Source organism: Halichondria panicea, chromosome 1, assembly GCF_963675165.1.
Source record: "Halichondria panicea chromosome 1, odHalPani1.1, whole genome shotgun sequence".
In the NCBI taxonomy this organism is placed as follows: Eukaryota; Metazoa; Porifera; class Demospongiae; order Suberitida; family Halichondriidae; genus Halichondria; species Halichondria panicea.
The window spans coordinates 17,921,598-17,934,303 of NC_087377.1; the positions used below are offsets into that span (position 1 = coordinate 17,921,598).

The 12,706-nt window shown below is 42.7% G+C and overlaps 1 protein-coding gene across 1 annotated transcript; it reads left to right on the forward strand.

The window, feature by feature from the left end:
* The first annotated feature begins 1,903 nt into the window (after positions 1–1,903).
* Positions 1,904–2,581, forward strand: LOC135337018 (uncharacterized). Its single transcript, XM_064532945.1, has one exon. The coding sequence runs from the start codon at positions 1,904–1,906 to the stop codon at positions 2,579–2,581; it is 678 nt and encodes a 225-aa protein (XP_064389015.1).
* Positions 2,582–12,706: the final 10,125 nt, after the last annotated feature.

Here is a 12,706-nt window from a genome sequence, read left to right on the forward strand (position 1 = left end):
GGAGATTGCCAGGGGTGGTAGTTCTAACTATCTTCATTGAGAAGGGATACCAATGAGAGCACATGTTGGTTCATTTTGCAAACCTTGTCGGCCTTTGCCCTGCTGTGGTCTCTGTCTCCACGTTTTAATTATAGCTATAAAGAGAGATACAATTAAATACGTGAATATAATGTGATAAGTCAGAGTCTGGAGTTTCTCCACCAGGGTACATTCAAAATCGGACGTGGTAGGATGTATGATAGGGTACGATAAGGTAGGATGGCTGAACAATCCAGTGTAGGGTTGTGGTAGGATGGGGTAGCAATGTTAACGTCCTAACAACTTGCGTGCCACCACTCATGCATGTGTTGCTATATAGCCTCGAGTATAAAATACATTTTTGACGGTCTGGGATCAAAGCTGAATAAACACCCACACATTGTGTAGTTATAGTGGTTTGTTCTAATTGTATTCCAACCTTCCCCTTTTCATCCGAGCCCTTCCTTATAGATGAAAAAGGGAGTGGTTTCAAGTCAATGCAAATATATATGAGAGTGTCATTGTAAAACTAACAAAGCTTATTTTGCCATGCAGCGTTATTTGTATGTAGAACTTCTCATTTGTATGTAGAACTTTCATCGTATGTATATAGAACTTCACCATGCAAATAAGTATCATTTATATATACTATATACAATTTAAGAATGAAATTTAAGAATGTATGAGAAGTGTTGCATGGGTGACAGTCGGTCGGTTTCTACGACGCAAATGCAGACGTTAGTGAAAGCATCTAATAGGAAGAGAACAAAGATTAATTATTTTTAGGTCACACAAAAACGTTGTCTATAACCATACCTTTAAACAGAGAGAATACAGGTGAAAACGATGCCATTTTTTTCTGTGTTTATATTCGCAGCTCGATTTTAAAATAGCCACGAATGAGTCCTCCTCCCTTAAGCATTTCTTTAAGGAGTAGCACTTGAACTACAAAAAAATTATGCAGTTGATTGAAGTGATTCAAATTAAAGATCGATCACTGCTATCCTTCATTGAGAGGACAAGAGATGTCAAGGAGGTGATTCGGAGAGATGCTTTTCTTTGTCTTGCTGAGAAATGCAGATATCTTGGACTGTGGTTTTGACCTGCATCCAGGCAAGGGACACCACTTCTTGCATCTCCTAGGTGTTGGTTTGTTCTCCTTCTCAAGGATGATGACGACCCTCTGCTTCCTCTTCCTGGTGGGTGTTTCCTGCAATCATAATAGCATGTGTAATCTATAATCATACATACCATCTCATCCTCCGAGGATCCATCCCCCTCAATGAATGAGGGTCTCTGCGCTGATGTGTGTTTAGTCTGCAAGGTAATTGTTATTCAACAATGAGGCGGAACAATAATTATGTACTAGCCTTTAATTGTAAGACCGCCAAGTGTGTTTACATCGTATTCACATAACTTCCATTACCTTGATTTCCCGAGATTTTGCGCTGGCCTTCTAAAAAATTGTTTTGTTTTTTTCTTTTTATAAATTAAAAATGTTACTGTCACCATTAAGGCATACTTGGCATATCTTTGTGTGGTGGGCTCTCGTATGTGAGGAGCAATTGGACATGTTGCCTTGCGGCCGTGATGTGAACAAGCATACTATAATGATAGTTTCTTAATTGTCTGTACCTCCATAAATATACCAGTTTAAATAAATATACCAGTTCAGTAATAAAAAATATATATACCAGCTTCAGGAGAAGCAGTGTGTGTTGTGTGGAGTGAGCCGCTGTGTGGTGTGTATTGTGTGGAGTGAGCCGCTGTGTGGTGTGGAGTGGTGTAACTATCCTTCAGATAACATACATTAATTTTTTTAGCTTTGAGAATATCACACACCGCAGACAGTGGCAATATCCTTGCCCAGTCACGTACTGTTTGAATGAATGGCACAATAGGGTCATCCACATCACCAGGGCCCGCCACATCATTAGGGTCATCCACACCACCAGGGCCCGCCACATCATCAGGGTCATCCACATCATCAGGGTCATCCACATCACCAGGGCCCGCCACATCATCAGGGTCATCCACAGGGTCATCCACACCACCAGGGCCCGCCACATCATCAGGGTCATCCACACCATCAGGGTCATCCACACCATCAGGGTCATCCACACCACCAGGGCCCGCCGCATCATCAGGGTCATCCACAGCACCAGGGCCCGCCGCATCATCAGGGTCATCCACACCACCAGGGCCCGCCACATCATCAGGGTCATCCACACCACCAGGGCCCGCCGCATCATCAGGGTCATCCACACCACCAGGGCCCGCCGCATCATCAGGGTCATCCACATCATCAGGGTCATCCACACCACCAGGGCCCGCCACATCATCAGGGTCATCCACACCACCAGGGCCCGCCACATCATCGGGGTCATCCACACCACCAGGGCCCGCCACATCATCAGGGTCATCCACACCACCAGGGCCCGCCACATCATCAGGGTCATCCACAGCACACACACAGGCACTGGTTATGCTAGTGAAATCTCACTACGAAATGGCCAAATCGTCAAACTCTCCTCTCATCAAGCAGACAAAAACTGACCAGTAGGTACTCATTTAACTAACAAGCATACTATAATAGTCTCTTATCTTAATAGTCACAACGAACCTTGGGTTGGTGAGTACGCGTACAATTGATAATGGTCGGGCCAATTGATAGCCACAGGCTGATTGTACACTCTCATCCCCTCTGGTATGTCTTTGCATCTTGTCCAGTTGAAGGTGATGGCAGTAGGAACAGTTGGTTGTGGTGTGGTCGACTTGTGTGGTAGCAATGCGTTTCCAGTGCTGGAATCGATTGGTTGTGTGGTTTTGTTTGTGCGTCACTGGTAGACCAGGACACACACAGACAAGAATATGGCAGAACTCTTAGAGTAGGCTCAGACGTTTACGACAGCTCCATTTTATACATACGTAGTTTTGTTGAGACTAATTACTATAATTATTAATTAGAGTGAGGTCGTTTGGCTTCCTGCGTCTATTTGCCTGTGGTTGACAACTTTCTATATCTCACATTTACTTGATTAATGTTAGTATAATGTAGCAGCAGCGGTGAATGTTTCTAAACGTCTATACCTCGTAGTCCATGTTACCTGGCTTCGAGGTCTCATGACGTCGGGACTATGGATAATTTGGATTACACTTTTCGCATTGTTGATACCTCTTCAATATTATGATTGGGTAAATACACTATTATAAATTACGCATAAAGTATTAATAATCACTTGTATGGAGCCCGCCACACCACCTGCACCTGAGAGGCCAGAGCCGGGTCAGCCTCACCACTGGAGCCTGCCACACCACCTGCACCTGAGAGGCCAGAGCCAGGGTCAGCCTCACCACTGGAGCCTGCCACACCACCTGCACCTGAGAGGCCAGAGCCAGGGTCAGCCTCACCACTGGAGCCTGCCACACCACCTGCACCTGAGAGGCCAGAGCCGGGTCAGCCTCACCACTGGAGCCTGCCACACCACCTGCACCTGAGATGCCAGAGTCAGGGTCAGCCTTGAATGAATTTGCCGTTGCCGGGTGGAGTACCACAGCTGAATATAGTTGCATAGGCACATTAAGTGGTACGTGCATGCATGCATTGTCAGAGTCAAGTTTTGTATTGCCCGCCCGAAAGACTGTGTGCCTGCGAGACGGTATCTCCCCCTTATTTAAAGTGTTCCCATGCAGAGGTAGCGATAGAGAGTATAACTAATTACCACTAAAACTAATTTGTTTAAACAGGGAGTTAAACTGTACCACATGCAGAGTTCGTATTGAATTTGTCCAGTAAACACACTAAGTGGATCCAGAATTCTTCTCAGTGCTTCACCACTGGAATCTCCAGTGCTTTTCCAGACTTTTAGAACTTCATCGAGATTATTGCACTCCTGAAATGCAGTGCTGGCATTCTCAGTAATAGCTGTGCATACGATATCAGCCAGTCGAGGATTCTTGTTCCAACAAGTTGCAAGGGCCGAGATGAATTGATCAGACAGTTAGTGATTGCCGCCACTGCCTTGGACAATGTCCTTCAACAGCCGGCAATACCTTGGAGTTTAGTGACCTGGAGTTGTTCACTGCGCACAGTGGGACAGCAATAACCAGTTAATATAATAGTACTTACTCAGCCTCTGGAGGGCACTCACCTGCTCCTGGTAGGGTACGTCTCAAGGTGGCATTTATTATACCTGTTTGGCCGATTGACAACTCAGCGGTCCTCACAGCCTGTTCTTTTTATTTAATGGCCGGCAATACTTCCGAGCTGAACATATTCTGGATCCATAATTTCGTCCTTGGCCTTGTCTTGCTCTATCCGTTGTTCAATGGCTGACAATAGTTCAAAGTTCAGGACCTGGATCCAGTTGTTACCTCTCACAAAATCTTCTACATTTAGTTCTTATCTACGATTAATTGTTTCTCTGGTTTAGTAACATAACTCATGTCGTTGAGGCAGATTGCCACCCTTGTACGAAATACCAGTCCTCATGGAATGAATAATTACAATAATTATACCTCTTATCAGTTCCTGCTGAACTTCTCGGTCCAGCCACACACAGCCACACTTTCTTGAGACTCCATTTCTACGTCTATTAATTTTATCTTCATTACAATCTACTCTAAGAAAATCTTTTGCTACATTTATACTACCATATTATTCCTTGTCTACTATTAATTGTTTCTCAGATTTAGTTGTTTGTGTGATATCATTAAGGCAGATTGCCACTGCCTGGCGGCCTTTGTGAGTGATAATTATGGAGGCCCTTGTCTTCACCAGTGATGTCACACTCTCACGTCACATGTTTGAATCAAGCATTCTTGTATAATGTATATAGGATATATTATTTTATTCAATCAAAATTAATATGCTGATCTCTTGACACCTATTGCAGTCCTCGCCTCCTCCCCTCATTAATAGAGAGAGCTGCGAATTGCTTTTACTTTCATAATAATAATAACCTTTTACTTTCGAAGTTTGCATCTTCCGCTTCAGCAACAGTTTTTGCCAATTTTATGTAAGTGTAGGTGCATGCACTCACATTGGAAGGTTGTCGAACCGGTTGTTGAGAGCTGCTTTCTGTCTTATAACAGCTTTCCTAGCTCCTGTTATCTTACCTTCCAGCTGAGTGCATATTGATTGTCATTTTATGGCCAATTAATTTTAAAGTTGCCGTTGCCGGGTGGAACACCCATGATCTTGGATTGCCAGGGGTTATGGTTCTCCCCATCTTCATCGAGTACAAGCACATGTAATATATCCATGGGTGTTATAATTTTAAGTTAAATCATGGACTTGCATGGAATTGTGACTGATCTGAGCTAGCCAGAGAAAGACCTCTCTCTGTGTGTGATGTGCTCTCTATAGGTGAATGAAAAAGTACGTCGTAACACTCCATAACAACGACTCTTCCTCTTTTACTAGGGGGTGATTACATAAATCCACGACTCTTCCTCTTGGATGGACTCACTGATGACGACGAGTGGGGAAAGTTTGTCAATAATCTTGTCTTTGGTCTCGTCCTGCTGCTGCTTTACCTCCACAGCTTTGTCCACGGCTGTACACAATACACACATACAGCTGTAACGTATATACGAGTGCTTCAAGCTACACATTCAATAATTATAGAGTGTTATAATATGTTGTTGACTTGAATGCATAACTTACAATTGACAGTTTCATTTGTAGACTTGATATTGCTAGGTCAGCGCACGAAGAGGAGATGGCGACCATCAAGCTATTAGAAGATAGGATGTTTGCTGTCGAACCGGTTGTTGAGAGCTGCTTTCTGACATTCCTGCGTAGTGTGCCGGTGGTCTTTTCGGGATAGGGATGGTGTTGCCATCTCTTTATTGTTTCGTGCTGACTGTTATTACCTTTTCCTTTTGACCTTATATCGGCCGGTCTCAGCATTATATAATTATAATTAAAAACAACTCATCCATGCCCTCTACCCTGGAGTATATCGTCTGAGGTGGATTATCCATATCAATCTTTGTGTCTCTAGCGTCCACAGCGCACCATATTATCATTTATAATTTTTTTTGTTAATTTTATATTAATGTCACGCACTAAGGCAGATTGCCACTGCCTTGGCGGCCCTTGTACGAAATACAAGTCCTCAGAACCTGCATAACTTAATTACTTGTTTTCCCTGAGATTTTGCACTGGCTTTTTAAATTTGATTTTTCCTCTTATGGTACTGTCACCATTAAGGCATATTGCCTTGTGGCCGTGGTGTGAAACAAGCATACTATAATAAACGAGCGTGTGCAACAAACCATATAGTGGGTAATTAGCGAAAATATTAATATATATAGCTTAATATCACACACCGTCTTGGGTCCATCTCCGGGCCGGGTTTGTTTATAAAAGAGCAGATTCACAGAGGCTTACTTTGTTTTCAAAATTGGCATTGTGGGTGGAGCTAAATCTGCACATAGGGGAGGGGCTGCAATTAATATATGTGGGTCTACTCTTAGAGACTCCATTCTTTTGTCTTGTAATCTTGACATCACTGCATGTATTCTACCTTCCGGTGGACGCAGAAAACATGCTGCAGTTGTGGCGGGGCCATAGGCATTCTGAAGGAGGAGAAGAGCGATTCTTGAGATTCCGTTTCTTCTTTTATTAATTGTAACCTTGTTACAATCTCCTTTCATGAAATCTTTGCTCACATTGATACTACCGTAGTTATTGTCTAACCCTAACCCATTGTATAGAGCTAGCTACAGTATAACACAGTTCACACTTAGTAAACCATTCGGTTCTTTTGGTGGTTTCATGTCCTTCACCAAAAATATTGAGTTGCTCAGCGTAGCATATGCATAGCCATGATGCTTGTACCAGTTACTGGGTTACCATAGAACCACAGTACGTGTTGACCTTTTCTTACACCTCTGGTCTCTCTGCCTACTCACTTGGGCTGATTCAACACCTTTATATCCTACCTATTGAGAGTCCTTGTTGGCATGGTGGGACCTACAAGACGATGCCAGAGTAGTAGGGCGACATATGCATCCAGCTGTGTACGTCGGGACAATCCCTTCGCCATAACTCTAATCGAAACTTAAGCTCTGTATAGTTAAGCAGACACGTACATGTATGTACACATTGTTGCTCTCACCCGGGCCTGTTCTTCCAACCTCAGCAGTATCTCAGGATCTGCCCTGAAGGTGTCATCGTAGTCCAGACCAAGAGAGGCCACATCGGGTAGCACTACCGCTAGGCGTCGCAGCTGATCATTAGCAGCACTGCATGAAATACATGCTTACCTTCTGGTTTGCCCAGCTGTGTTTGGTGGCATGTTTCGATGCACATACATACGTATTGCATCGATACTATCCAAGAACAGTAACTTAACTTCCAATACTGTTCTGACTAACCTCTTTTGAAGGTGTTCAACCACCTCTGTGTGCGTGTGTGGGAGGGGCAAGGAATATATCCTGCCGTGCTGACTGTTGTTTCCTTTTGTCCTTATCGGCCGGTCTCAATGCACATATATAATTGTATACCATGCCCCCTTATAGTGTATCATCTATTCTAGACAGCAAGAACTGTGGTGGAGTGGATGCTCGCATAGCACACATTTTCTTTTCTTTTACGATCGTCGGCCATTATTATCCAGTAGCTATGTAGCTGTACATCAATATGACACACAGACTCACCCATACCTTCTCTGTGGTATAAAGGGTGCTCTCCTCCCTGTTTACATCAATTCTTGCTTTTGTTTGTTGTGTGATCACGGGACAATCCCTTCGTACAAATCTTTACGTAATCTAATCGAAACTTAAGGCTGGTGGTTTCAGTGCCGGCAATTTGCTTGCCCATGCACGAATCATCTCAGCAAGTTCACTGCCAACAACATTAGCAGGGCCTGCCACACAATCTACATAGTATTAATTCCAGTTGGACCTCATCGCCATTGGTCCAGCCAAATTACTACACATTTTCTTGATTGTCCATTTTTTGTTTTTGTTTTTGAGTTGTTTACTGCGCACAGGAGGACAGTAAAGCCAGTTAATATAATAGCTATTACTTACTGTTCTGCCTTCATCAGCCTCAGCTGCTCCCGGAGCACATGTAGAATGGATAGGAGTGGTGGTGAGGTATGGTGTGGATGGACTTACTGATGAGGACGAGCTAGTTATGTGGTTAATAGCTCTGTTTATGTAACAGAAGCCATATGCACACGCACTTTCTGGTGACATAATTTTTTCCCCTTATAATTTTAGTATCATCGATCACTTAAAAATCCATTGCTACATTTACACTGCACCGTAATCTATAAATTGTTTCTGCGATTTTGTTACCACATCCGTCCGAGGTTTTGCCGCCTTCACCTTTTTCTTTACAACATGCACGCCTCCGGAGGGTATGACGATGGTCGGTTTAACAGTCCTTGCGACACCACCATTGGTGGACGCAAATACATAATAATCTAAATAATTGTTCTGTGCTTTTGTAACTATATATATTCCTCAGGCAGATCGCCACACTCGTTCTCTGATGGAATGGAGGGGCTGCCGAAATTGTTCAAAAATTTCTAAGCAAGCATTAAGACATGAACTCGTGTATCATTATAATTATAACATACTATGCATGATTTACAAATGTACAGCCTCCGTCCTCGGTTGTTACTGTGGAGGATGAGCAAACACACACTAAGAGCCTCTTTGGCAGACACGGTTGTACCTTTTGATTGGCGTTTGTTTATTGTATCTGTTTGGCAGATTGACGACTCAGTGTTCAAAAGATATTTGGATTGTAAAGACACCAAGATTTTAAGAAGAAGATATGGATAATCCACCTTGTCTAGAGCAGACGATATACTCTAGGGTAGAGGGTATGGATGAGGTGTTCACAATAGCCTGCTCTATCCGTTGTTCAATGGCCGACAATAGTTCAGTAGTAATATCAAGTCTACAAATGAAACTGAGATATATAATTTATTGTAGCGCTTTGCCATCTCCTCCTTGTTGTTTCGTGCTGACTGTTGTTACCTTTTCCTTTTGACCTTATCGGCCGATCTCAGCATTATATAATCATAATTAAAAACAACTCATCCATGCCCTCTATCCTGGAGTATATAGTCTGAGGTGGATTATCCATTGTCTCTAGCGTCCACAGCGCACCATATTATCATTTATAATTTTTTTTTGTTAATTTTATATTAATGTCACGCACTAAGGCAGATTGCCACTGACGTGAGAGTGTGTGACAATCCTCGCCTCCACTCATTAATAGAGAGAGCTGCGGATTGATCATTGTTTTTACTTTAAAAAAAATTATTATCTTTTACTTTCGAATTTTATTTTTACTTTCGAAATTATAACTAGTGCTCTTGTAGTGTGTAGCACACAGTCAGCCAGCACGGTTGTTGCCCCCCGGAGCTGTTTTTTTATGGACGAAGACCACGCTATCTAGGTCTACTACCTGCGACAGTTGTTCTTCTTGGAGTCTCTATAATTATACCTATAATTATATATAAATCATACTATCGTCCTCGCTGCTGCTTTTTGTTTGTTGGGCTCTTTCAATTGTCCTCCATGTATATCTGGCGTGGGATAGCTGGGAAGGCTCCTACAAGACCCCCCAGGTCACATACAGTGAGAGTGGTGGATTGCGGCTGCTTTTTGTTGGGCTCTTTCAATTGTCCTCACACACTCACCCATATGATCTCCCCTGCGGCTGGATCAACCCTGGGTGTCTCAGGTAGCTGAGGAGGGGGAGTGGTTAGTGGCTGACACTGTACACACACACTAGTGCTGCATACAATACCAGCTAGGAAGTTATATCTAAAGCTATAGGTCTACTACCTGCGACAGTTGTTCTTCTTGGAGTCTCTATAATTATACCTATACATAATTATAATTCATACTATCGTCCTCGCTGCTGCTTTTGTTTGTTGGGCTCTTTCAATATTGTCCTCCATGTATATCTGGCGTGGGATAGCCCCCCAGGCCTGAGAGTGGTGGATTGCGGCTGCTTTTTGTTGGGCTCTTTCAATTGTCCTCCACCGTATGTTTTGTTGGGCCAGCTGTGTACGTCGGGACAATCTCTTCGCCATAACTCTAAAGCTCTGTATAGCTACATCAAATTAAGCAGACACGTACATGTACACACATTGTTACTCTCACCCGGAGTGTTTTGGCCTGTTCTTCCAGCCTCTTTAGGATCTCAGGATCTGCCCTCGTACTGTTATCATATAGTCTAGAGATTCCACATCGGGTAGGACTCTACCGCTAGGCGTAGCAGCTTTGCACTTGTAGATTGGCGAGGTTGAACAGGAAGAGGGGTATGTTGTAGCTGGACAGCAGCACATCATCAAATACATGCTTACCTTCTGGTTCGTTACAATCTCCTCATGAAATCTTCTACATTTACTTGCTAGCCATCTTACAGGGGGCCGTCTTACAGTTTGGAGAGAGCAGTTTGGATACGGCTATCCACAGTTCGGATAGAGCAGTTGTTTCTCTGATTTAGTAACATAACTCATGTCATTGAGGCAGATTGCTACCCTCGTACGAAATACCAGTCCTCATGGAACGAATAATTACAATAATTACACTTCTTAGGAGTTCCTTGAACTTCTGTGTCCAGCTGATTCAGCCACACACAGCCACACCTCCATTCCTACGTCTATTAATTTTATCTTCATTACAACTACTCTAATAAAATCTTTGGGTACATTTAAACTAGCGTAGTTATTGTTCTGTCTCATATTTTGTTTTTTAATGTCATTAAGGCAGATTGCCACTGCCTGGCGGCCCTTGTGAGTGATAATAATGGAGGCCCTTGTCTTCACCAGTGATGTCACACCACACAACTCTGGGAGCACTGATCTTATTGAGATGGCATCACTGGAAGCAAATAGACTTACCAGAGCCTGTCGGTACTGACAGAAAACGCCCACCACTCTACCACAGTACAAAAGAAGACAAAACCTGACTTTTCAACACTGGAGAGAGCGTGAGCAAAAGCAGAAGAGAAGTAGAAGCCATCACAACAAAACTAGTCACTAGTCTAGGCCATAAATATTAATGTTGCGTTATTTTAGGAACTTGTGCAATGACATCATTGTAAATATACAGTATATACTGACTAATTTACTAAGATATCTCGATCCCCAAGATCTTGGGGGGTGTCTTTCAACAGCCATAACTTCAGTACAGTTGATCCGATGTCAAAATTTTTATGATTTTCTGAAAGCTTAGAAATTACCTTTCAAACGATGTGTTTCAATCCAAAATTTCGTTGGGGCCTTAATTTGTCATTTTTCGGCCTCGGACCATGGGCTATAATCTATGGTATCGCCAAATTGTAAAATACTTTTATCTCTCAAATATCAACTTTGATGGTACCATTTGAAAGGTATCTTTCTAAGCTTTCAGAAAAACATAACATTTTTGATTTTCGATCCACTTAATTCAAGTTATGGCAGCTGAAAGATTCCCCAAAACGGAGAGGGGGAGGTGTCTTTCAACAGCCATAACTTCAGTATAATGAATGTGCGTTCCCGTGAGTGGGTTCAATTCACTAGCAATAGTTTTGCGTTTCCGCAATTCACCAGCAATAGTTTTGTGTTTCCGTGAGTGGGGTTCACCAACAATAGTTTTGCGTTCCCGTCAATTCACCAGGAATAGTTTTGCGTTCCCGTGAGTGGGTTCAATTCCAAATTGGCAAATACTCTTAATCGATGACAATTTGTGGGACACAATGATCATTAACCGAGTGTACAATACGTATAACTACTGTGTGTGTGTGTGTGCAGGACTGACCACCAGCCCCCGGCAAGGGACGCTCTACAGTAGGGAGGTGTTAGGGTAAGTTCCTTTAATGAGATATTGTGATTCTTTCCTTCTCCTAGGTTGGTGGCTAACCATGCTTATAATTACCATGGAGATGGTAATTGACTGAAGTCATGTACCTACCTCTCGATAGATGGAAACATGGAAAATGGATTTGAACAGAAAATTAATATCAATATATACTGACGTTTCTGTAATAAAATTAAACTAACTTTGATTCTCTAATTACAATTATTACTTTTACAAAACTAATTATTGTTCCAAATGTTATGTTATTCCATATAATAATGAAAGCACTGCAGGTGCTGATGCCTCGGTGCTGATGCCAAAGCTACATAACATAAAGCTACTAAATAGCTTTTATACACAATTTAATTTTGCTGCATGCAAAAACTCAGAGTGGGTAATGATCGGCCATGATTGTTGTAAAACGATCAATGCCAAAAGTTCAAGTCTAAAATTAATGATAGCAGAGCCTTGCAGCTCTCTTCTCACTCTTGCAGCTACCAATAGCTAGCGTTCTAGTGCAGAGCTATGTAGAGTAGCAACACTCGGTAAACAAGTTGGCTAGGTGCTCTTCTGAAAAGGCTGCAATGGCATTCCAAGTAAGCAAAACTAGGCATAACTAGAGAACGAAGCATTATTTTGCAAATCCACGAATTTAAATCCAAGTAAACATGACTAGAAGCCTATAGAAACTCTTACTTGCACTTGATTCATCCTTGAGCAGCTGTAGCAGTCTACACACACAGACACACTACCGTATACCTCGCTTGCGCATGCGCACCGAGGCGTAATCAATCAACACATGACTCGACTGTAGGCGTCATGATGATGTGGTCCCCTCCTCTGAACCAACACCTATGAATTTCTGACG